This window comes from Heteronotia binoei, chromosome 11 (genome assembly GCF_032191835.1).
Source record: "Heteronotia binoei isolate CCM8104 ecotype False Entrance Well chromosome 11, APGP_CSIRO_Hbin_v1, whole genome shotgun sequence".
In the NCBI taxonomy this organism is placed as follows: domain Eukaryota; kingdom Metazoa; phylum Chordata; class Lepidosauria; order Squamata; family Gekkonidae; genus Heteronotia; species Heteronotia binoei.
In genome coordinates this window covers 65,722,537-65,748,231 of record NC_083233.1, presented here as the reverse complement: position 1 = coordinate 65,748,231, position 25,695 = coordinate 65,722,537, and the positions used below count along the sequence as shown (strand labels likewise).

Genomic DNA, 25,695 nt, shown 5'->3' with positions numbered 1-25,695 from the left:
GTTGCAGAGCTGTAAGGAGAAATGTGCCAGAACCCATCCCCTTAAAACTTTACAATTAAAAGGGCTAGAGTATTTTTTTAAGCCAGTAACTGGTACATTGTTGCAATAGATTGTTATAGAAATAGTACTGATTTTAGCTCTGAAGGATAGGGGGAAATAAGGGAAATGGCGTTGATGTGGGCAGGACGAAAAATATCTAAATGGGTTCCAAAGGTGTTTTGACTGCCAGCCTTCTATAAAGATGGCGTCATGTGGATGTTCTGAAAAAGGTGCTGCAATAAGGAAGCTGAGGCAGAGGAAAGCATCCGTGTGGAAACAGCAAGTGACTGTTCTCCATGAATTACTCTAATTTCATTTTCAAGCCATCTAAGTTAGTGGGTATCACTGAAGTGAGTTTGCTGGGACTGAAGGAATCATTTAAAAAAAAATAATAAGTTGATAGGTGTAAAAGCATCTAATGGCTTGTGGGATCATGAGTATCCATCTTACCGCTCATAAAGACCTACTTTATTTATAATTCATGGTCAGCAGACCTTAACAATGATGGCTAAATTGGACCTCCTTGGTCAGAAGCAGTGTATCTCTGAATATCAGTTGCTGAGTGCCTTACTGGGATTTTGGTTGCCCTGCTAGTGTGCTTTCCCCAGGGGGGTTAGGAGTGGAAATATCTGGTTGGCCACTGTAGGAAACTGGATTTTGTACTAGATGGTTCTGTGATTTAAGTCATCAGCATCCTAATGTGGTGTACTCAAGCGGTCTTCCAGGCGCAGGGGAGATCCAGAGCTGCCTAGTTTCAGCACAGTTGCTGCATTGTGCCACGCTGTTGTAAATGCAGCTTCTTCAAGGTTAGTCTCTTTTTTTAAAAAAAAAAAAGTTATATAAGTTACGAGTCTTCTGTGCCATTTTGTGGCAGCTTTTCTTGTATGCATGTTCAAGAGATTGCCATCCAGGCTGTTCTTTAGAGATGCGTGTTTGTTTGGTCCCTATGAATTAATGACTTCCCAAACGTCCTGTTGCTAACAGTCTTGCTCAGGTCTTTAAAAATGGAGGGCTGTATCTTCCTTGATTGAGTCAGCCCATGTCATGTTAGGTCTCCCTCCTTTCCGGCTGCCTTCAACTTTTCCTAGCATGATCCCTCAAGCCGAAAGATTTTGCCCCTGTAATATTGGTGCGGTTGAGACAACGGCGTGTGTTTTCCTGCATTACCTGCTATCCGGCAAAATTCGCTTGCTCCGTATTGCTATCAATATTTATATTGATATCAGAGAGCGGCTCTGATGTGGAAATTGCTAGTAAGCTTCCCTCTGACAAACATACGGAGACTACAAAGAAAACAGTGAAGTTTTGCGCTAAAGCGATAAAATTGTGCTCTGTGTAAGTTTCACAAGTAAATATGAGATCCTGATTTATTAATTTATTTTATTACCGTTGTAAGTCTGTGTTTTTAATTGTAGGAATGTTTCTTCGTGTGTGACTGTTGTAGTATGTTTTGTACATACTTGTCATGGGCTGTTAGTAAATAAATTTTAAAACCTAGCATGATTGTCTTCTCTAGTGACTCTTTTATCTTCTCATAATGTGACCAAAGCCCAAGAGTCTCAATTTAGTCATTTTAGTTTCTAGGGAGAGTTCAGGCTAGATTTGATCTAGAACCCACTTATTTGTCTTTTTGATAGTCAGCAGTATCTGTAGGGCCAGATTTTTATCCACCAGATGGCAGCAGTGGCTTTTGGTTTGTTTTTGGGGTCTGAAGCAACATCAGGCTTTCTGTGTCTGTTGTTCGAGTGCTAGTAAATACAGCCGTATATGCCTGTTGTTCAGTAGGTTAGATATTGTGAAATATTCTGTAATGATGAGGTGATAACAGCAATTCTAGGAGGTAAAAGGGGGGGTCACAGTTTGTTCTATTTTTATTGTAACTGTCACATGTTCTGTACCTTATCCCCTCGTGTGAAGAAGTATGCTTGCATACGAAATCAGGGGGAGGCATTTGTGAATTGCCTGCACTGGACTAGATGACCCTGGAGGTCCCTTCTGACTCTATGATTCTATGAAAGCTTACGTTCTGAATAAAACTTTGTTGGTCTTAAAGGTGCAACTTGACTCCTACTTTGTCGCATGTTCCTGTTCCTTTTATCACTCCCGCCTCCTCTTTTTTCCTCAGTTAATCATGCGGATGTCTTTTTTTAGAAAAACAAAATCCCCTCTCTACCTTTTTCAGCACAAATGGAACAGTGATTAATAAACAGAAGGTGGTGAAGAAGCAGAGCTGTCTTTTACAGAACGGAGATGTGATCTATGTCGTTTACAGGAAAAATGAGCCAGAAAACAGTAAGGGGGTGCTGCTTCTTAGCTGAGTCTTTGAGTGTGAGGGTGGGGAGTTTTGAGGGTTTCTTTGAGAACAAAATGGAAGAACGCTGAACCTTTGATTGAGCGTACCTGAAACGGGACACATCCGTTTGTTCTCACTGTGTTCCTGAGGCCTAGAAGGAACAGAAGATGCAGGACTATGTGAACTCACAGAGGGGAGACCCCTTATCTAAAAAAAAGGGCCGTTTCTGCACACTCCAGTCTTGATGATGGACCATAAGTGGAGTGCACAGAGTTGTACTAATCAAGGGAAGCAGGGAAATGAGCTGGCGTTCGGCAAGTGGTGCAGCTGTGCCAGGAACAGTCCCTATTTACAGGAACCTCTACTTGATTAGAAGCTTTTTAAAGGTGTCGGGGGGGAGTAAACATATTGTGGAGGGATAATCAGGACTGCAGAAGCAATCTCTGTTTCTGACCTACGAGCTTTCATTGGAACTGATAAATGGAGATTGTGCACATATAGTTCCCCCCATGTGATAGGGATGCGTGCTATTTCATGATTCCTGATTATGTGGATTCTCTGGTGTGCATGCGTATTTGCGACTGCAAGGGGTTTTTTGCATGTGGTCCCATAACACATGTAGGTTGGTGGAAAGGGATTCACTGGTTTGTTCTTGCTTCTGCCACCTCCTTACCGCATCTCACATGAAGCTGCCTTCTACTGAATCAGACCATTGGTCCTTCCAAGCCAGTATTGTCTACTCTGACTGGAGTGTAGTCTACTCAGACCAGCATGTCCCTCCAGGGTCTCAGGTGGAGCTCTTTCACATCACCCACTGCCTGATCCTTTCAGCTGGAGATGCCAGGGATTGAACCTGGGACCTTCTGCATGCATGCCAAGCGGATGTTCTATCCCTGAACCACAGTCACACACAGGGGCTTTTTTTTGTAGAAAAAGCCCAACAGGAAGTCATGTGCATATTAGGCCACACCCCCTGATGCCAAGCCAGCTGGAACTGCATTCCTGTGTGTTCCTGCCAAAAAAAAGAGCCCTGGCCACACTTGTCTTAAAAAGGAGCTATCATTTTGGAGGCTGATCTCACATAGCCAGAACTGCCAATCCTGGTTCAGCCTGCGGCAATTCCTGCTAAAGGCTGTTGGGCAGCCAAGTGTTGGAAAGACCTTTCTATGCCCTTGGGAAACCATTGGTCAGAATAGATAATATGGCTCTAGTATTGTTCTAATACTGTTCAAAGGCAGCCCAACATTTAGGGGGAGGGGATGGAACTCAGTGGCAGTGCATCTGCTCAGCGTGCAGAAGGTTCAGTTTCCAACTAAAAGGTTCAGATGACAGGTGACGCAAAAGACCTCTGCTGAGATCCTGGAGAGCCGTGGCTGGTCTGAGTGGACGATACGGATTGTGATGGAACAAGGGTCTGGTTCAGTAGAAGGCAGCTTTGTGTTTGTCCATACAGAAGTGAGTTGTCGCTTCTCCTGGTAAATGTTGCCTAAGGCAGTCCAGTGTTGCCCAAGGCAGCCAACCAGTATCAGAGAGCCAATTTGGTGTAGTGGTTAAGTGCGCAGACTCTTATCTGGGAGAACCGGGTTTGATTCCCCACCCCTCCATTTGCAGCTTCTGGAATGGCCTCAGGTCAGCCATAGCTCTTGTAGGAGTTGTCCTTGAAAGGGCAGCTGCTGTAAGAGCTCTCTCAGTCCCACCTACCTCACAAGGTGTCTGTTTTGTGGGGGGGGGGGAAGGTAGAGATTGTGACCGCTCTCTGAGATTCAGAGAGTATAGGGCGGGATATGATTCCAATATCTTCTTCTGTATTCTTTCCTTCAGATGTTGCTTATCTCTACAAATCCTTGAGCCCGGAGCAGGACCCAGCTAATGAGCCAGTAGGTGAGTAAATCTACTAGTTCAAGTCCGGCAGCGATGAGGGAGAGATGAGTGGTTTGGATTAGCTTCATCCCTTTCAAGGCCACTGGGCTTTTGTGGAATCCTGATTCCACCAAGCCTTGATCTGAGGTGGTAGCTTGCCGTGTAGCGGAGGATCTTTACACTCCTTTCCCCCCAGAAGCCAACATCGAAAGCACGTGCCATGCGACCAAAGATACCTCAAATACCGGACAAAGCAATGATGGGACCTCAGTGGTGTCGCTGCCACCAGCTACTCAGCCAGCTACTCAGCTGCACTACGATGAACCACAGCCATCCACGTCAACATCCAACCTCTTTAACGCTGCTTCTACCTCTCCCTCTGAGTTTGCATCTGTTGAGCAGGATAATCCCTCGACGTCTGGTATATGTCTAATCCACGGGGCCCTGACATTTTGTGATTGTTAGCTTGTGGGATTGTGGCTCAGTGGAGCATCTGCTTTGCATGCAGAAGGTCCCAGGTTCAATACCTGGCATAGCCAACGAAAAGGGTCAAGCGTGGAAGTCTCCTATCTGGAGAGCCGATGCCCATCTGAGCAGACAATACTGTTCTAGAAGCCCAACCTGTTCTAGAATGGGAGGAAGGGCTTTGGCTCGTACTAAGGGGAGGGCCATTTTTTCAAGTTCCCTTTTCACCCCAAATAGTAGGGCCTCTGTGGTTTTGGACAATCCCAACCATCTCTTTCATGCTAGAGGAGGATTAAATAACTTGCGACAGCTTTTCTGTCCTGCAAAACTCTGCATTGTCGCTCTCGTGTTTCTTTTTTTTTTGGTAGGGTCTTGTGTCTTTGCTCCCACACCCGCGTTGCCTGCCCTGGAACCGTGTTGTCCAAAAGAATCTCTCGTACACAAGCAGCCAAATGTAAATCCTGAACCCTCTGATGTTCCTTCAGGGGTCAAAGAGCAAACAGCATTGCCGACGCCTAAGCTTAAAAGTAGGAATGAAGAGGAAATCTCCGAGCCTGCTAGGAAGAAAGTAAAAGGAGGTTAGTAAACAAAGATTTGGGGCTGGAGAGCTGCAGCCCAAGATTTGTCTTATTATCCTTCTCGGTCAGCACCTCCACCTACCAGCCTCACCAAGCTCTCCCTGCACTTCAGCCCCAGATCATTTATTTCCCCTTAAATAACTCATGCTTCTGTGATCTGTCAGCTCCCCTGTCCCTAGGTCCTGTAAAAGTTTCCCTGCCTTTTTCTCTTGCCCCTTTGTCCTTGCCCCTGGTATCCTGCCTGCCAGGCTTCCATTTCCTTGGCCCGAGAAAGAGCAGTTGTTTTCTTGAGATTAACTGGTCCCACATGCTGACTTGTGAATGTGCTCTGACACTTGGAGACATTTTATCCAGTGGAAGAGTTTAAGTCAGGGGTGTTGAGCTAATTTATTATGAGGGCCGGATCTGACATAAATGAGACCTTGTTTGTTTGTTTGTTTGTTGGACCGGGCCATGTGTGTCATTAAATTAATGCCAGGTAGCATACAGACAAACACAATTTTTTTTAAAAAAAAAACCTGCTTAAGACATTAGTACTCTTTCAATATTTTGTTTAACTGTCTCTGATAACTGACATCTCTTGTTCTGAATTATTGCATCAAAAATGGTCAATAATGTCTGTGCTGTAACAATCTTAAGTATGCTGTTCAAGTGTGTATCTGTAAGTTGCAAACCTGTTATTGATTTGCTTGTGGGCCTGTTAGGACCTTTTCAGGTCCTGGGCTGCATGTTTGACACCCCTGGCTTAAGCAGTCGATGGCCACTTTCTAGCCTACCAGGATCATCTACCCTTTTGTATTCTAGTTTTAATTTGCTGTGCTCCTGGGATGTGTCGAAGTAGAGGCGATCTCCAGGCCATGTAGTCCCAACATAGCATTTGGCTAAAAGGAAGCAGCCATGAATTATACTCCCTTCCCAGTCTGTGTGGCTGTGAGCCGCACGCAAGATACAGAATTTGGTTCTCTACAGAATCCTGATGATTAAAGTCAAAAATAATAACAGGAGACGTTTCTAGTCAAGGTCTGCTAGAGAGAATCTTTAAAAGCACACAGGCCTGTTTTGTGAGGACTGGATAGAGAGGTGACTCATTAAAGGAGGGCTCTGCAGTGTTGTGCTGTGCACAGTGCCCTTCTGTTATCCAAACTGCCATCCAGGGGCCTGTTCCTCTCCGGGCTCCCAGTGTAATGACTATTTCTGGCACTAACTGTTGCTTCTGGCTTGGTTTGTTTATTTATTTATTACTTTAGTTTTCTATATCGTGGCCTCTCCGCAAGTGGACTCAGGGTGGCTAACAGTCAATTTAAAAACACAATTTAAGGTTGCACTTTAAAAACAATAAAATTAGCAATTAAAATACATTTCATGGTGCTACTCAGAATTTGATTATAGGCGGGACCATAACTTACTTTCTTCCTTCAGTGATCCTATGGTGATCATAATTCCTCATGAGTGATGTCGCTCAGCAGTGTAGAGTGGGCAGTCCTCTCCCATTTAGGTATTAAAGGCCCGTCAAAATAATTTTTTGCCCTTTATGGTCAGGGACCTGCCTATCTATGGGACCGCCTTTCTCCATATATTCCCCAGAGAGCACTGCGTTCAGGGGCAAAAAACTTACTCTCCCCCCCCCGGACCAAAAGAAACCAGGTTATGTGTGACAAGATCTAGGGCTTTTTCGGTGGCAGCACCAGAGCTTTGGAATACCTTTCCGGAAGCCATAAGGGCCCTGTGGGATCTGTCTGCGTTCCGCAAGGCCTGTAAGACCGAATTGCTCAAGCAGGCCTTCAATGCTTGACGGAAAGAGGGCTGCCACCGGACATCACGTAGAATGCTGGTGATCACTGTTCGGAAATTCAATGCCGCCTATATTGTATGGATGCAGCACCATAGAATGGTTTTAAAAATTATAACATGTTTTTAAAAATTGAAATATGTAAATTATGGTTTTATATGTTTTATTGGTTTAACTGTATTGACATGATGTTGTGAGCTGCCCTGAGTCCGCTTGCGGAGAGGGCGGGATATAAGTTGAACGTAATAAATAATAAATAAATAAATAATAAATTCAGTTTTACAGGCCCTGTGGAATTGGGAGAGATCCCGCAGGGCCCTTACAGTTGCCCAGTGGTGGTTGAATTGATCCCACCCACCTGCCCTCCTTGAAAGGGAGAGCCGTGTGAGAGATCCTCTCAGTCTCCGTTCCACACACGGTTGAAGCCCGCAGCGAACCTCTCAGCAGTTGAGCCACAATGTGCTGGAGTTTCATTATGCCTCTGTGTGTGGGCAGCTTTTCTAATGCTGCGATTGTGACATACGTCCTTTCCCCCATGCAGATGGCAATGCCACCTCGTACCTTCAGGTGACTGTCCCCGATCAACGTGCGATCAAAACCAGCCACGAGGACCCAAAGTCAGCCACCGTGAAGCCAGACAAAATGGAAGAAACGCTTACCTGCATCATCTGCCAGGAACTGCTGCATGACTGTGTCAGGTGGGGAAGGCCAGAGACTGGTCGGGGGGAGGGGGAAAATCTTGCAGTGGTGGTGGGAATTGAGATGCCAACCAAATTCTAGGCAAGCATGACCGGGAGGGCAGAGAGACAGAAACCAGTGACTACTTTATTTTCTCTCTACCTGGAAAGTGGCAGGTCGGGTGTTGTTGTTGCTTCAACCAGCAGTAACCTCCCACCAAGTGAAAACTGGACAGGGCGAAGGGTGATGCATGGGCTGAAGAAGAGTCCAGTATTGGTCCTAAGGCATTGTAAAGCCCCTGTTTTATAGAAATCTGGCACCCTATATTGGAGTTGGGGGGTTTAAGAAATGGGACCTGGCAGACGAGGCAGACCAACCAGCGCGTCCCCCTCGCAGGCTGATCCAAGCGCGTGTTATATTTGATGTTGCGACTAACGAAGAACGAATGCTGATAGAAATGCAATTTCTTTTCTGGCAGCTTGCATCTACGGAATCCGTGTAGTATGTATTTTTATTTAAAATATCTATTAGCTGCCTTTCTCCCTTGTGGAACTCAAGGTGGCTTACAATATAAATAAACGTTATTTAAAAAAAAACAATAAAATTGTATACATGGGATTTATTTCAGCCACTTGCAGAGTCAGTGAGTGATAGCTGGTTTCGAATTCTAGACTGTCAGGGCAAGGCTGCAGAAGCGCGCCCTGTGATTCTTCCATCCAGGGACCACTAGCAAACATTCAGCTGGGAAATACCTTGGACTTTTTCATTATATTTAGTGCGTGCATGGAAATGGTCTGTTCAGAAATTGTTTATTTTCCTTTTTTGGGGGTGGGGGCTACCTTTGCCCCTATATGAATGCTGGGTAACAATACTTTTAGTGGTGGCAGCAGTTACAACCAGCAGATTCCCCTTTGGACCTAGCACCCCTAAGCCTCTTTAGTCTACAGCACCCAACCCTCAGACTTTCTTAGCCGTCCTGTTTCGTTCTCATTACGAGCTCTTCTGGCCTCTGAGCCTGAGGTGTAGTTTGAGCCCTGTCTTACCTTGGCTCCTCCTTTCTGCCACCCACTGTTGTTCTGGATTCCTGCGTTTCAGCACCCACAGCCTTCCTTTGCCCCACTGCTTTTAGCCGTCCTACTTGGTACTCCTCTCTCCCCCTCTGTGTGGTTTCTTCTAAGCCCTGCAGTTGCTTTTGGTTCCCAGAGCAACTGAATGTTCTGAGCCAGTGTTCTACTTCAGCCAATCAGTGCTGGAGGCTTCATAAGCATGATAGAATGTAGAATGCCGGTGTGGTGTGGGACTTAGAGCGTAAGCGCTAGGAGCCAGGAGATCCGGGTTCAAATCTGCACTCAGCCTGAAGCTCACTGGCTGATCTTAGGCCATTTGCTCGCTCTTTCAGCCTAATTTATCTCACAGGATACCGTGGAGGGAGCCTGATCTCAGCAGATCTTGGGAGCTAAGCAGGGTCGGCCCTGGTTAGTATTGGAATGGGAGACCACCAAGGAAGTCCAGGATCGCAATGCAGAGACATGCAATGGCAAACCACCTCTGAACATCTCTTGCCTTGAAAACTCCATGGGGTGACTTGGCAGCAAAAGTAAAAAGGAGGGAAGAGGGAACTTTAATATGCTATTATGAGCTCCTCCTTGAAGGAAACATAATATTGCACCAATTGCACTGGCTTCCAGTAGAGTACCGGATCTGCTTCAAGGTTTTGGTCTTAACATTTAAAGCCTTACGCGGCCTGGGACCAACATACTTGCGGAACGGTCTCTCCCCATATGCGCCCCAGAGATCACTGCGTTGTGCTTCGCAGCATCTCCTGACCTTCCCTGGCCCGAAGGACTTTTGACTTGCCTCGACCAGGGCCAGGGCCTTTTTGGCCTTGGCCCCAGCCTGGTGGAATCAGCTCCCTGTGGAGATCCAGGCCCTACCAAAAGTAATGCCATTTCGTAGGGCCTGCAAGATTCCACCAGGCCTTCAGTTGAGGCAGCGGACATCCTTACTTCAATCTGCTTGGCCTCCCTTACTTGTCATGATGCTATCTTATTTTAATCTTATCTTAATTTATTATTCCATCTCTGGGCCTACTGTTGTATTGATATATATATAATGTGCCCAATTGGAAATTGCTGCCTGTAACATACATGTTGTTTGTTTTATTGTATCCTGTGGTTTTAGCTTGGAGTTTTTAATTGTTTTAACTTTTGTTGTTATACGTCCTGAGCCCACTTGTGGGAAAGGGTGGAATATAAATTAACAAAATAAATTAAAAAATAATAAAATAAACATAACTTATAAATAACTTCTTTAGATCACAGGCTCAGAAAGGCTACAGCAAGAAAAGCAACTAAGCACTTCCCAGGCAAACAAAGGGGGAGGAGTTTGAATTAGAATGGAGCTTGTTGCGGGCTTGTTTATAAACTTCTTTATCTTGGCCACCCCCTCAGTGTTCAACCTGTAAAGACTTCCGCTATTATCATCAGCCTCTCTCTCAGTTCCACACACACAACACACCCCACTCAGTGTGGGGGTAATAAGATTCCAGTGTGGGGCTGTCATAAGTCATCTTTTCCCATCTCCCACCCCTCCACTGCGTACTCACCTCTCTTGCAACCTATAATACGACAGCAATAATTTTGGTCTCTATTGGGTTTTGCAGCACATTTTTGAAATGATTACAGCCTCAAAATATTCAGGTTCTTCCCCCCCCCCCCTCACCTCCAGTGCAAAATACTGCAAAACCAGAGCACAAACTCCTGTTTTTGTTCTCGCTGGGAAAAGAGTGGTCATGGTTATGCTCATGTCCCGGAGAGCCGGTTTGGTGTAGTGGTTAAGTGTGCGGCCTCTTATCTGGGAGAACCAGGTTTGATTCCCCACTCCTCCACTTGCACCTGCTAGCATGGCCTTGGGTCAGCCATAGCTCTGGCAGAGCTTGTCCTTGAAAGGGCAGCTGCTATGAGAGCCCTCTCCAGCCCCACCCACCTAACAAGGTGTCTGTTGTGGGGGAGGGAAGGTAAAGGAGATTGTGAGCTGCTCTGAGACTCTTCAGAGTGGAGGGTGGGATATAAATAGGGTTGCCAAGTCCAATTTAACAAATACCTGGGGAGTTTGGGGGTGAAGCCAGGAGACTTTGGGAGTGGAGCCAGGAGACATTAGGGATGGAGCCAAGATCAAGGCTGTGCCAAGCATAATTGAACTCCAAAGGGAGTTCTGGCCGTCACATTTAAAGGGATGGCACACCTTTTCAATGCCTTCCTTCCATAGGAAATAATGAAGGATGGGGCACCTTCTTTTGGGGCTCATAGAATTGGACCCCCTGGTCCAATCTTTTTGAAACTTGGGGGGTATTTTGGGGAGAGGCACTAGATGTCATACTGAAAATTTGGTGCCTCTACCTCAAAAAACAGCTGCCCCAGAAACCCACAGATCCATTATTTTCTATGGGAATAAATCTCCCTAGGGAATAATAGAGTTCCCAGCAGACATTTCCCTCCCCTCCCCCCGCTTTCTGATGACCCTGAAGCGGGGGGAGGGCCTCCAAACCAGGGGGTTCCCCTGCCCCCACCTGGGGATTGGCAACCCTAGATATAAATCCAATATCATCATCTTCACTCTTTCCTTTTTAAATTGCTGTTATTCTTACCCCATGCTTAAGAAGAAGGCTTTGAAAGTCACCCTCAACTTCTGTTTTATTCCCAGTTTGCAATCCTGGTGAGCAGGAATTGAGCTTAAGTTTGCCCAGGAGCTTGCATTCAGATGTTGCAGCCCACTGGAGTTTATTTGAAGGCCTCCCAAACCGGGAAGCTTTCAACTGCGCTCCAAGTGTGAGGGGAGGAGGGAGGGAAATGGGCAATGGGTGCCATTGTGGGCCCTGTCACAAATGGAGATTTGAATGTCGCCTTTATTTATTTTATTTTAATTTAATTTATTCGATTTTTAGCCTGCCCTTCCCGTAGGGCAGCCTCAGGGCAGGTTACATCACAAAAACAATCAATAAAAACAAAAGACCAATTTTAAATATATCAAATCTAAAACTACAGAGTGACAATAGAGACTAAAATGGCAGGTTCTGCCTCGCAGACATGGCCTATTGTCCAGGTCCAGCAGATCTTACAGCCCTGAGATTGAATGAAGGGGGGGAGGCCGGTAACAAGTGACATCCACTGCCTCAGCTGAAAGCCTGGAGAAAGAGCTCTGTTTTATCGGCCCTGTGGATTTGGAGCAGATGCCACAGGCCCCAGATCTCCAGCGAGAAGCTCATTCCACCAGGCAGGGGCCAGGCTCCCCCAATTGCCCTCCCCCCAATGTCTCAGTGACATGCTGCTGCTGTTGCGGAGAGACTGTGCCTCATTGGTCGAGAGTCTGCTTGGCATGCAGAAAATACCAGGTTCAATCGCTGGCATCTCCAATGAAAAGCATCAGGGAGTAAGTAACATGAGAGACCTCTGCCCAAGATCCTGGAAAGCTGCTTCTAATCTGAGTAGACAAACTAACTTTGATGGGCAAAGTTAGGGTCTGATCCATGACAAGGCAGCTTCACGTGTTCACATGTTGTTTGTCGTCCCCCCCCCCCCGCTCCCGCCTGCTTTCTCTCTAGTTTGCAGCCTTGCATGCACACCTTCTGTGCCGCTTGCTACTCAGGGTGGATGGAACGCTCCTCTCTCTGTCCGACGTGCCGCTGCCCGGTGGAGCGCATTTGTAAAAACCATATTCTGAACAACTTGGTGGAAGCTTATCTCATCCAGCATCCAGGCAAGTGGGAAACAAGCTTGTTTTTTTTTTTAAAAAAAATGGTAATTAGCATGCATATTGAACAATCCAGGACGTGAATCGTGCACAAGTCTGATTGAAGCCAATGGGACTCTGGGTGGCAATTGGGCAACAGGAGGGCTTAATCGGAACACAAATGCAAGCCTGGGAAGAGTTTTAATGCCAGAGCTGTGGCTTGACATGCCCCAAGTAATAGCGTACTTTTGAACATGTGCTGAGTACTCACGACCACAGTGAGTAATCACAGCTGGCTTTTGTGTGTTTGGGAATACAGCGGCATAAAGTTACTTTTGAAGTAAACGTCATATCCAGTGTGCTTTTTTTAAAAAAGGAAATTGAGCTCTAGTTATCCACTCTGAAATAGATACATATATATTTTAAAAATCCTCTTGGGGGCCTTTATGCATCTCTAGTGTTGCAGTGAGCAAGTGAAGATTGTAAATGCTAATAACAGTTGCTCATTCAGAAATAATATGTAGAATCCATTATAGCCCTGCATGTACCTATGCGTATTTTCCCATGCTAGGGGTGCATATCGCACACAATAGACATGATCGCACACTACTTCCATTGTTCCCAGACTGAGGTTTTAAGAATCCAGCATCCACTGCTGTTCTTGCTCTTATATCCATTGTGGCAGCAGTGCCAAGTACAGTTATTTAATTCACTGGTGCCCTGCCTCTTTCTCAGTGTTCCCAAAGTGGCTTACATCTTTCTCCTTTCTTCTGTTTTATCTTCACAGCAATGTGAGGCAAGTTAGGCTGAGAGAGCGTGACTGGCCCAAGGTCACCCAGTGGGTTCCATGGCATGGGTGTGGGTTTGAGCCTGGATCTCTACTAGTCTAGCACACATAGCCACAACACTACAATTGGGGCACACAGAACACATTCACATAATAAATACAAATAGTTACTAGAAGGGGCATAGCCACAGCAGTCTTGCTGGGTTCCTGCAAAGTTAGATTATGTGAAACAAGCATGGTAGAATTCTGAACAGCAACCTGTTCAGTCCAGAATCTCCTCTTCAAGTTGTTTGAGCCAGCGTTTTGGAGTATCGGGCTAGGATCTAGGTGACCCAACCTCAGATCCCTACTCTGCCATGGAAGCTTGCTGAGAGCCAGTTTGGTGTAGTGGTTAAGTGCGCGAACTCTTATCTGGGAGAACCGGGTTTGATTCCCCACTCTTCCACTTGCACCTGCTGGAATGGCCTTGGGTCAGCTTTCACAGGAGTTGTCCTCGAAAGGGCAGCTACTGTAAAAAGCTCTCTCAGCCCCACCTACCTCACAGGGTGTCTGTTGTGCGGAGGAAGGTAAAGGAGATTGTGACCACTCTGAGACTCCGAGATTCAGAGTATAGGGTGGGATATAAATCCAATATCTTTTTCTTCTGGGTGCTCTTGGGCCGGTCACACACACTCAGCCTAATATTGGGTTGTTGTGAGGATAAAACAGAGGAGAGGCAGATGATATAAATCACTTTGGGGCCTTGCTGGGGAGAAAGGCAGGGTATAAATGAAGCAATCTGATAAATAAGGTACTGGAGTTTGGCTGCTGGGAGTCCTCAGTTAAAGACCCACCATCTTCCCTAATGCCTTATATTTATTTAATCAAATTTATATCCCGCCCTCCCCTAATGGGCTCAGGGTGGCTAACAACAGTTAAAAAACCACATAGGATATTGTATCTCAGCTCACGGTGTCTGTTGTTGGGGAGGAAGATAAAGGAGATTGTAAGCTGCTCTGAGACTATGATTCAGAGAGAAGGGCAGGGTATAAATCTGCAGTCTTCTTCTTCTCCCCCCTGTGCTGATTTGAAGGAAGGTGGGCTGGAAATACGTTCCATGTTGTTGATACCATTCCTTTTGTTCCTAGACAAGTGCCGCAACGAAGAGGATGTGCGAAGCATGGATGCCCGGAACAAAATCACTCAAGACATGCTTCAGCCAAAAGTGAGAAGGTCCTTTTCGGATGAAGAAGGAAGTTCCGAAGATCTCCTGGAACTCTCGGATGTCGATAGTGAATCCTCGGATATTAGGTGAGGATGTTAACCGGCGTGGATTGTGTGTTCTGAAATCTGTATTTTAGAAAATCTCAGTCCAAAATTATGCACAGGGTAGAGAAAGAAGTACTTTTCTCTCTTTCTCACAATACCAGAACTCGTGGGCACTCAATGAAATTGATGAGCAGTAGGTTTAGAAAAGATAAAAGAAGTGCTTCTTCACTGAAAGAGTAACACATGGAATTCACTGCCACAGGACGTGGTGGCAGCTACAAGCACAGACAGCTTCTTAGAGGGGTTTGCACAGGGTCAGCGCTTGGAAGTCAGCCAAGTAAGTGGCGAAAGCCAGTGGCGCCTGCGCAGTGTGCTCCTTGGAACCTAGCTCCTCAGACTTCACTGCACAGCGGTAGAGCACCTGCTTAGCATCGCCACTTTAAAAAAATAGACATATGGTGATGTGAAAGGCCTTTCACATCACCATATGTCTATTTTTTTTAAGTGGCGATGCTAAGCAGGTGCTCTACCGCTGAGCCACACCCCTCCCCATAACTGAAGTAGAGATCTGAACCAGAGTCTCCCGGGTCTAGTCCAACACTCTGACCACTAAATTGCCCTGGTTCTTCCTCTGGCAAGATATTTCTAGACATCCCTGTTTCTTTGGAATTCCTTTTACTGAAATGTAAATGCTGCATTAGTTACTAGGAGTCATCCCCCCCTTTCCCCCCAAACTCAGTAACTTTTTTGTACTTTTCAGCCAAGAATTACTGTTTAATTTTTGATTTATGTATTTACTTCGTCTGTACTCTGCCTTCCTCCCCAATGGGGAGACTCAAAACAATTGACAACATTCTTCTCTTCTTCATTTTATCCTTAGAACAACACTGTGAGGTAGGTTAGGTTGTGACCAGCCCAAGGTTACCCAGCCATCTTCCACAGCACTGTGGGGTTTGAACTGGGGTCTCCCAGATCCTAGTCCAGAATTCTAACCACTACACTAAGGCTGGCCAAACTGTGGCTCTTTCACAGATGTTGTGTGGCTCTTGAAGCCCCCACTGCCCCGTTGGCTGGCTTGGAAAGGCATTTGTCTCTTTAAATCACTTCTCCAAGCTAAACCAAGCCAGCCGGTGGCTTGAAAAATTCATTTAAAGTTGCTTTCTTTCCATCCCTCCTTCCCCCATCTATTTTCCTTCCTGTCTTGTGGCTCGCAAACATCCGGCATTCATGTCTTGTGGCTCTCAAACATCTGGCATTTATTCTATGTGGCTCTTATGTTAAGCAAGCTTGGCCATCCCTGCACTACACCATGCCAGCTCTCTCTGAAACGGCTCTTCTGTTCCCTGTGTTCAAGCGTTCCAAAAGCATTTCTGGAAATGGGATATCTGGACCTGCAGGGCTCTTGTGTTATGCTGGGCAATGGACTGATGCCTGATTGAATTTCCTTTGATTTTCCTGAATTGGTCCCAATAACCTAACTACATCCCTCTGTTTCAGCCAGCCCTATATCACGTGCAGACAGTGTCCAGGATCTCGTCGGCCTCCTGCTCAGCCCCTTCTCTCCTCAGGACAGGAAGGAGAAATAGAAGCAGTGCCATCATTGGGGGACGCGCCGTCTACCTCTGCCAACTTTCCAACAGGTCAGTGTGACATGCAGTAGGGTTAGTTAACACCATTGATTTTCATCCTGCCAAGATTTTTTGCTATTTCGGTAAGACCCAGCCAGTTTTCCCATGTATCTGCACCGGCTGAGGTGAGAGAAAGTAACCTTTCCCTGTCAAGATAAAATCGGAGTCCAGGAGCACTTTAAAGGCCAACAGAATTTCCCAGGACATAAAATTTTCTGAGTCTAAGCTTGCTTTGTCAGATACCAGAAGCTTATCTGACAAAGTGAGCTTTGATTCATTGAAAGTTTATACCGTGGGGTCGGTGCGGGGCGGAGTTTGTCTCTAAGGTGCTACTGGACTTGAGTTTTGTTTTGCTGCTACAAGACTAACATGACTGTACATCTGAAACTGCCAGGATAAGGGCTTGCTGGCCTTAAAGTCACCTTTTGAGCGTTTCCTGCTCAATTTCTCCAAAGCAGGATCTTCCATACTCAACAGCAGTTAGGGTTTTATTAATGTGGGATCACAATTAATGCGGCACCTAATGTAACACACTAGAAATAGGTGAGTTCAAGTAGCAGCATAAGAAGTAACAACAAGAAAATAGATGACACAATTACCATGCCAAAAGGAACCAAATTGTGGCATGAGCTCAGGAGGTCAAGAAAGGTTTTGTCTGGTGTCCAAAAGGTGATAAAGATGGTACCAGGTGAATGTATCGTGTAACTGGAGCTCAACCGTACAGAAGCCCTTTTAATGCTTTATGGAATGATTTAGGGAATTTTATGGGTTCTGTGGCAAATGTAAATAATTCCCTTTGAAGACAGATTGCGAAAGGCTCTTCTGAAATGGTTTAGAAAATCAAGGACTAAATGGATTCTCTGCCCATCTCTTGTCATGCCACACCTTTTTGTTTTTTGCCTTATTTGTTTGCTTTCTTTTCTGTTACTCTCCTTGAAATCAAGCTGTCCAGGAGTACGTGTGTCCTTCTCAAGGAAGTCATGTGATCTGTACATGCTGTTTCCAGCCAATGCCGGACCGCAGAGCAGAGCGTGAGCAGAATCCACATATCGCCCCCCAGCAATGTAAGCTAGCAAATCACCACACAGCTTTGATACAGATTTCTATCCGTCCCCTCTCTCTCAGTTGCTTCCATCCCGTGTAACAAAGGCTTCTCATTGAGATAGAAAACCCAGATCCGCCTGTATACCCCTTCTCCCCACCCCAATTCACACATCTTGTGGCCACAATCCAAATTAGTCTCCCTTTCAACTGGAATTTACTTCTTAGAAACCACTGTCCACTCACTGATTTCCTAACCTCTTCTCTAGCTTGACCCTCAGCAATAATTGGGCTATTAACGTGTGTTTAAAAACTAAATGTACTTCTTAAAAAGGAAAAAAAATGTCTGGGCTATCTTTTTTTTAAGGCCTCGGGAGTTACTGGGACCTGGTTGCTTACAAAAAAAGAAGTTTTCTGCATGAAAAAAAATGGAATTTCAGAGGTGGTTATAAGATCCATGGTCTGCTGCATGATGCACTATGACCTAGATGCCACCACATCTAGAAATCTCCAATCAAACCTGTCCCAAGATCGTTTTAAAGCTCCCATATGAGGGAATGAGTTCCCAGTACAGTTACACAAGTCTTCCTTCTTGGAGATACATTCAAATTTGAACTGTTCATCCTCCTCTCGTGGAGTTGAGTTTTTCTAGGCATCTGTACTAAACCAGGAGATGTTTGGATGGCTTCGACACATTGATTGAATTTCATTTTGGTTTTAACATGGTAATTGTTTTATAAATGACCTCAAACATCTTTACCTGCTCCGAGTCATTATGTTGGAGCAAGCAGTATAGATTTAAATGGACTCTGCCATCTGGTTCCATTTTGTCCCCAGTGCGGTATGCAGTTCCTTGTAGGGGTTCCATTTAGCCTGTTCCCTGTGAATGAAGTTGTTTGAAGGGAGATGTAAGGTGCAGTTCTGGGAATGACAGGGGTAAAGAAACTTCTTGCTTTTCACATCCCTTTACGGGTGGAGGAAGGAGCACAGTTTAGACCTGTCTTCCTACTGAGCAGTCAGAGGTTGCTGCATAATATCACCTGAACAAATGGAAGGAAGCGGTCTTCTCTGTTTTCTTGCCTTTCAGCTTTCTGTTGATGATGTTTCTCCTCAGGAGGATCCAAATGCCCTCCTGCTTGATTGACCCCAAAGAAATGTATTATTTCTGTCCTACTTTTCTACAAAAAATAGCCCTTGAGATGATTTGCAAAAATAAATGGGGGGGGGGGGGAGCAGAAGAAAATAATTATAGGACCAAGAACTAAAATCTACCCGCAGCAGCAGCTAGCCACAATGTAGCCGCAGTTAATAACAAAACCAGCTCTAAAATTAGCCATAGAGCTATTGAATCAGTAATGACAATAATAGATGCCAATAACAGAAGCCACCAGCAGTAAAATCAGCAGTAGCAGAACAAAACAATGCCACAACACCTGATGGGCCTGCATGATACAAGAGCATCTACAGAGCTATGGAGTACCAAAAAGCAGATGTGGTGGAGATAGATCTCCATTGAGTTTGTGGGGGTCACCATGGAGAAGGCCCTACCCCATATGCCCACCATTCTCTTCTAACATGGTCACATGGAGAGGTCTGGCAGCTGATCTCAGATCACAGGCAAGCTTAAAGTGGAGGACAGGCATTTAGGGTGGTGCTGCCTGTCTAGTCCGTTCCGAATTTCCTGTAAGCCAGCAGTATTTGGGGATACATTATGTGAGGCACAGGGATCAGGAACCCACTATGCCAGGAGTTCCCGACATGGTGCCCACCGACACCTCTCCTGGCACCTACCAAATGCTTTTAGGGATTGTTTGGGGCTAGGCATGGTCTTTTCCCAGCAGGGCTTCCGATCGGCTGTGCAGATTAAATGGCATCCCTATTAAACAGAGCTTCTGCATGAAATGTTGAAGAGGTGCTATTAGACTTGCAGAAGCGGGAACCCACAAGGACTTACGGGAGGCATCTCATTTCTCCCTCCCCCACTATTTCATCTTTCCTGAGCCTCCAACCTTTTCCCAGTTCCTTCTCTCCTTCCCTTCCAACTGCCAGCCTACATTTATATGCCTGTTTCTCTTCAGGTTTCCCTCTTCCACCCCCTCAGCAGCCTCTACGTTGGAAAACTATGGTCCAGTTGTGTGCTGTTGGCCACTTGGCCAGGCCCACTTGCATGGTAGGAGACCATCAAGGATTTGCAGAGTGCAACCTTACTTTCCCCTGCATCCCTTTCCCCACACTATTTCCTCTTTCCATCCTCCTGTCAATGGCTTCTCCCCTTTCCCTGGCTCATTCTCTTTTTCTCAGCAGTTCATCAGCCCACCTTTTACCTGCTTCCCATCCTCAGCTATATTAATTATTTAATTCATTGATACCTCAGTTTTCTCCACAGAGGGGACCAAAGCTGCTTACATAATTTTCCTCTCCCTTTTATCCTCCACACAACGATCCTGTGGGGTAGGCCAGGCTGAAAGCATATGACCGACTAGTCCCAAATCACCAGTGAGCTACCACAGCAAGATGGCGATTTGAACCTACTCTGAACCTCTAACGGCTACACAACACTGGCTTTCGTAAGGTGGCTGCTGTTGGAAAGTAGCAAGTAGCCTGGCCTAGGTGAATCCGCCCTCCAAAGCAGCCATTTTCTCTGGGGGAATTTATCTCTGTCATCCAGAGAGCAGTGGTAATTCTGAATAAATTCCAGCCCCTGTTTGGAGGTCGGCATCGCTAGTTCTCCAGGAGGAAATGACTGCTTTGGAGTGTGCAGTCTATAGCATTGTACCCCTCTGAGGTCCCTGCCCTCCTCAAACCCCTCCAACCTACCATTATCTGCTGTTCAGTCTTAAACTTTCCCTCCCCAACTCTCAGCAGCCTCTGCCTAGGAAAAATGTGGCCCACTTGCATAGTAGAGAACCCTCAAGGACTTGTGCAGTGGGACCTTACAGTTTACGTTATTCCCCTCTCCTTTTTATCCACACTACAGCCCTGTGAGGTAGGTTAGGCTGAAAGTATGTGACTGGTCCGAAATCACCCAGTCAGTTTCCACAACAAGATGGAGATTTGAACCTGAATCTCCCAGACCCTACTCTGAAGCTCTAACTGCTACACTGCACTGACTTGGATAAATTGACTGATGTTGAACAGTATCAAGCAGCCAGGCCTAGTTAAGTCATTCAGGTCAGGTGGTATCAAGTCACCCAACCAGATGTAGGGTTGCCAACTGCCAGGTGGAACCTGGAGACCTCCCAGAATTAAAACTGAACTCCAGATGTCAGAGATCTGTTCACCTGAAAAAAATAGCTGCTTTGGAGGGTGGACTCTATGGCATAGTATCCGGCTGAGGCCTCTCAGCTCTGCAAGCCCTGGCCTCAGAATCCACCACAAATTTCCCAACCTGAAGCTGGCACCCCCTGCCCTATGTCAGAATTCCAAAGGTTATTACAGGCTCAAAAAGGTTAGTGGCCCCCTGCTATATATTGTGTGTTCCCAGAGTAGCCTATTACAGTTTTTTTTTTTATGGATGGCTTTGGGGGTCCTTTCTAATAACTAAATGGCTTACAAACTTATGCTACGAGACTTCTCAGTATGGTAAATGGCTTACGCCGCAATCTTTTTTGTATTATGTGTTTGCAGGCACCGTCTGTCTACAACCCTTCTGTCACTTGTACTGGGGCTGCACTCGAGTGGCGTGTTTCGGCTGCTTGGCACCGTTCTGTGGTAGGATGGCAGGACCATTGTCTTGACGCAGAACCTTTCAAAATTGGTTTTGCACACCTGAAATGCAGGAGAGGTCAGCCCAGCTGGGCTCAGGCAGCCCAGTGAGGAATCTTTTTTTTTTAACGCAAGTGGTCTCCTGTTGGTAGACTTATGCCACTTGAAAATTTTCTAAAAAAAATTAGGTGAGGGAATGGACTATGAAGGGAGGGACAGGCCAAGGGTGGGAGATCCAAGGGAATCTGTTTGCTCAAAATGAAAAAGAAAACCCAGAGGATAAGCACCGTGAAAGTGAAGCAAAACACCTGTCCATAAAGAGCCGAAGACTGCAACAGTATCATCCCGCCGGTGCTCACCAGCCGACTGATATAAAGAGGCATCCTGTCTCTAGTACTAAGGGGAGTAGACATCCATCATGATTGGTAGCTTTTGATAGCCCAGTTCTCTATGGATTTGTCCACTCTCCTTTTAAAACCTTCCAAGTTGGCGGCCATCACCACATCCTGTGGCAGGGAGTTCCACAATTTAACTGTTCACTCTGTGGCAAAGTAGTTGCTTGTCGGTTCTGAATCTAAGAAATAGCACTCATATGTTGGAGCAAAAATAATTTCTCTCTTTTTTTATAGAAATAAATCTTGGTGACAAGTGTCTAGATGGTGTCCTTAACAACAATCATTATGAATCAGATATTTTAAAGGTATATTTTCTTTTTCTTTTTGAATATCTCATCAGACCAGTGCTATTACTTTCTGAAGTAGGAGAGTAATTTTATTTTATTTTTTTTAATCCCATAAAATGGGCTTCTGAAAATGATTCCCTTTCCATTTCAGTGAATTATTCTGTGGGGTGGCACCGCAAAAGAAGGCAAAAATGTTTTTCCACTCAGAGGACAGGAAGTGTTGCCCTCATTCTGAATTGGCTCCAGGATATTACCATGTTGCTAAATCTAATTGGTTGGGATAGTCTCAAGGAGGGGGAAAAGCCTATTTTTTTCTCTTTATCCAGTACCAAAGCAGCTATTAAAACAGGGGTGTCAAACTCGCAGCCCAAGGACCAAATCAGGCCCCTGAAGGGCTCCTATCAGGCCTCCGAGCAACTGGCTGTCATCTGCTTCCTTCTCCCTCTCTCTTTGCTTCCTTCTGCATCACAGCTTGCTTTACAAGGCTTGCTTCATTGCGCAGGAGTTAGAGCAAAACCTCTGTTTTCTCCATGTTTTAAGTTTTTTAAAAAATATATATTTAATTGTGTTTGTGTCCTTTATAAAGTTTATATCTCTGCTACCTAATCTTAAATAGGTCCACACATGGCCTGGCCTGACATGGCCCAGCGGGACCCAACATGGCCCGGCCCAACAAGTTCTCATTTATGTCAAATCCATCCCTCTTAACAAATGGGTTTGTCACCCCTGCATTAAAAGGTGCTGAAAAACACAACAAAAGTGGAGCCAAAAACCCCACATAATTTGGTTTCTGCCAATTGTAGACCTGCATAAATTTAGCATCCAGGCGATATGCTGTTTGTTTTGGGTTTTTTAGTTCTTGCAGTTGCAGTGTAGAATCTAGTGGTGGTAAGCTGGAAAAGCACCCAGGCTGCTTAGACTCTGAAGATGACCAGTCTAATGTCCACCATAGCTCTGTAACTACTATCCTGGTGCCAAAAAACCCCTGACCAATCTCTGTTCCTTTCTTTCTTGGCTGTTTACACCCAAGTGTGTGGAGAGTAGGAGAGAGACAGATTTATTCTGCTTCAATGGGAAAAAATTATTTGGTATGGGTACCTCGCAGGAAATCCTTTTGACGACACCTTTTTCCCATTCTAGGATTACCTGGCATCCAGGAATTTGACATGGAAAAACATGTTGAATGAAAGTCTCCTAGCTCTTCAAAGAAGTGTTTTTATATTGTCAGGTAAACCTTTTCTTTCTAATTTGACTTTCTGGACTGTGATTCGTTAAACCACCCCTGAATAAGTTTGATTGCCTTTTGGCATAGGCTGTGATGAAAAATCCATTGTATAGCTAAGGAAGAATATCAGCTAAGACAAAATGGGATCTTATTTTAGATGGATACCATAAACAACAGGCAAGAGTTGTTAGATTTGTTATTTCAGGGATTGTTGTATTAAATTGAAAGCTGCTTTGACATTCTAGAAAGGTTACCTACAAATGAGTTAACATTCTGCCCCTCAAATGAGCTGCCTTTTCCATGCATTGTACTGGGATCCTGGGCATTTTCCAGTGCGGGAATAGTTGGAACACGAAGGGCCCCTTAGCACAGAGTGGTAAGCTGCAGTATTGCAGTCCAAGCTCTGCTCGTGACCTGAGTTCGATCCTGGCAGAAGTTGGGTTCAGGTAGCTGGCTCATGGTTGACTCAGCCTTCCATCCTTCCGAGGTCGGTAAAATGAGTACCCAGCTTGCTGGGGGGAAAGTGTAGATGACTGGGGAAGGCAATGGCAAACCACAGCATAAAAAGTCTGCCGTGAAAACGTTGTGAATGCAACGTCACCCCAGAGTCAGAAACGGCTGGTGCTTGCACCGGGGATTACCTTTACCTTTTAGGAGCCCCGTGGCACAGAGTGGTAAGCTGCAGTACTGTAGTTGCTCACGACCCGAGTTTGACCTCACGACCTGAGTTCAATCCCAGCGGAAGCTGGGTTCGGGTAGCCAGTTAAAGGTTGACTCAGCCTTGCATCCTTTTGAGGTCAGTAAAATGAGTACCCAGCATGCTGGGGGTAAAGTGTAGATGACTGGGGAAGGCAATGGTAAACCACCCCGTAAAAAAAAAGTCTGCCGTGAAAACATTGTGATGTGATGTCACCCCAGAGTTGGAAATGACTGGTGCTTGCACAGGGGACTAAAGGGCCTTTGGATGCCACAAGTATACATAGTTGTGGCTACTTTGCTTTAAGGAGGTATTGCCTCCTTGGAACATTTAGGGATGTTTCTTTTCTGCTCTTAACATGCAGCCCTTGATTTTTCCCTCCAGATTACCGAATTACTGGAGAAACGGTGCTCTGTTACTGTTGTGGCCTCCGCAGCTTCCGTGAGCTGGCTTATCAGTACAGGCGGAATATTCCTGTTTCTGAATTGCCAGGTAGGGGAAAACTATCCTTAAGCAGAAGAATACGTGGTTATGAATAGCGTTTGCTGTGGTGAGAAGCTTGTCCTATAGGTGACTTACTCTTGTACAGCAAACACATTGCTATGTCTAACTGGCTGGCCCCAGTGTGGGTGATTAAAGCCATCCAACGGGGCCATCGAGAGACAAGATTAGGACTGGATCTCTCCCTGTGTGGAGTAGGGAATCTCCATCCTCAGGGGGCAGCCACTGCCAAATCAGCCTTTTATCACCTTCGGCTGATAAGGCAGTTGGTCCCCTACCTCAAACGTAACGACTTGGCGACAGTGATTCATGCCACGGTCACCTTGAGATTGGATTACTGTAATGCCCTCTACATGGGGCTGCCCTTGTCTCAAACCCAGAAGCTTCAATTAGTGCAGAATGCTGCAGCCAGGCTTTTAATGGGCCTTCCCTTGCGGGAGCACATTCAACCTATGCTGAAAGCGTTGCACTGGTTGCCCATCGCATACCGGGTTCATTTCAAGGTGCTGGTTCTTACCTTTAAAGCCCTATATGGCCACGGATCTGCATACCTTAGGTTCTGCCTTTCCCCACATGTTCCCCGGAGAGCACTTCAGTCAGGGTCACAAACTGCTCTCAATCCCTGGTTAAAGAGACCAGGCTCGTGACAACTAGAGTCAGGGCCTTTTCTGTTGTAGCCCCAAGCTGGTGGAACACGCTCCTGAGGAGGCTAGGGCCCTGCGAGAGCTCGCACAGTTCCGCAGGGCCTGTAAGATGGTGCTCTTCCACCAGGCATTTGTAAATTAAGATCACAGGCTAAAACAGACTCCGAAATAACTGGACCATCTCAAGCATGAACCTAAGATCGGTCTTTCTATAGAACACCCAGCTGGAACAACAGAATAGGAAAATTCAAAGATCATTATAGCACTTGAAATGGTTTGATTTTTATGTTTTTATGTCTTTATATCTTAATGTGGTTTTATATTCCATGTATTTACATGAACATGTAAGCCGCCCTGAGCCGGCTTTCGTGGGGAGGGCAGGATATAAATAAAATAAAATAAATAAATAAATATGCAGAAAAACAGCTTTTTATGGGAGGAAGGCACTTATTCACACAAGCTGAATAACGTTCTTGTAATTACTTTCATTGCACTTTAGCAGTCAATTGCAAATGAATTTCTCCCTTTCAAAGAGTGAAACTCATTTACAATATTCACTGAAAGTGGATTGAAAGTACGTTATTCTGCGGGTTTGAAAGCAAAGTAAGGAGCCAGCATGTTGAGGACTGAGCATTCTCCAGGAGGAACAGAACATTGTGAGCAGCTGCATGTTAGCTGAAGGGAAAATGGAGCAGGGTAGAGTAGAGAGGTCATCTTCTTCAGGCCTGAGAGCTTACAGTTTTGGGGGCAGGGGGCAGATTTCCACATTTTTCTCTGTACCTGGTAACTTCCTCACAGGCCTCCAGGTTGTTTTATTTATTTGCAAGGGTTGCTGGTAGGGGGTTTTAAAACAGCACTGTAGTCACTTCAGAAGTGTGCAGCCAATAGAAATTCAGATTTTGATCTTTGTTTTTGCACTAATGAGGAATTTTGCAGTTAGCCCTGCATAAATCTGGGAATCAAATTAAAACGATGCAGGTGTACAATAATGTTATCACGCCTTCAGAGCAGCCTTGGGCATGCAGAAGTGGCACGCTGCCTTCTGTGTACAGGAAGGGCCGACATAGCCTCTACCCCATTTTGAGAACTGATGAAATAATTGCTTTC

At 45.6% G+C, this 25,695-nt stretch overlaps 1 protein-coding gene across 1 annotated transcript in view; it reads left to right on the top strand.

Annotated features, from left to right (window-relative positions):
• Positions 1 to 25,695, top strand: part of CHFR (checkpoint with forkhead and ring finger domains) — a 38,328-nt gene that overhangs the window by 9,011 nt on the left and 3,622 nt on the right. The window contains exons 4-16 of the mRNA XM_060249795.1: positions 2,222 to 2,331; positions 4,154 to 4,213; positions 4,389 to 4,613; positions 5,026 to 5,235; positions 7,566 to 7,722; positions 12,303 to 12,457; positions 14,345 to 14,507; positions 15,963 to 16,105; positions 17,038 to 17,157; positions 20,762 to 20,845; positions 21,469 to 21,539; positions 22,662 to 22,749; positions 23,828 to 23,935. Of these exons, the coding sequence (XP_060105778.1) occupies positions 2,222 to 2,331; positions 4,154 to 4,213; positions 4,389 to 4,613; positions 5,026 to 5,235; positions 7,566 to 7,722; positions 12,303 to 12,457; positions 14,345 to 14,507; positions 15,963 to 16,105; positions 17,038 to 17,157; positions 20,762 to 20,845; positions 21,469 to 21,539; positions 22,662 to 22,749; positions 23,828 to 23,935 (1,694 nt within the window). The remainder of the gene's footprint in view (positions 1 to 2,221; positions 2,332 to 4,153; positions 4,214 to 4,388; positions 4,614 to 5,025; positions 5,236 to 7,565; positions 7,723 to 12,302; positions 12,458 to 14,344; positions 14,508 to 15,962; positions 16,106 to 17,037; positions 17,158 to 20,761; positions 20,846 to 21,468; positions 21,540 to 22,661; positions 22,750 to 23,827; positions 23,936 to 25,695) is intronic.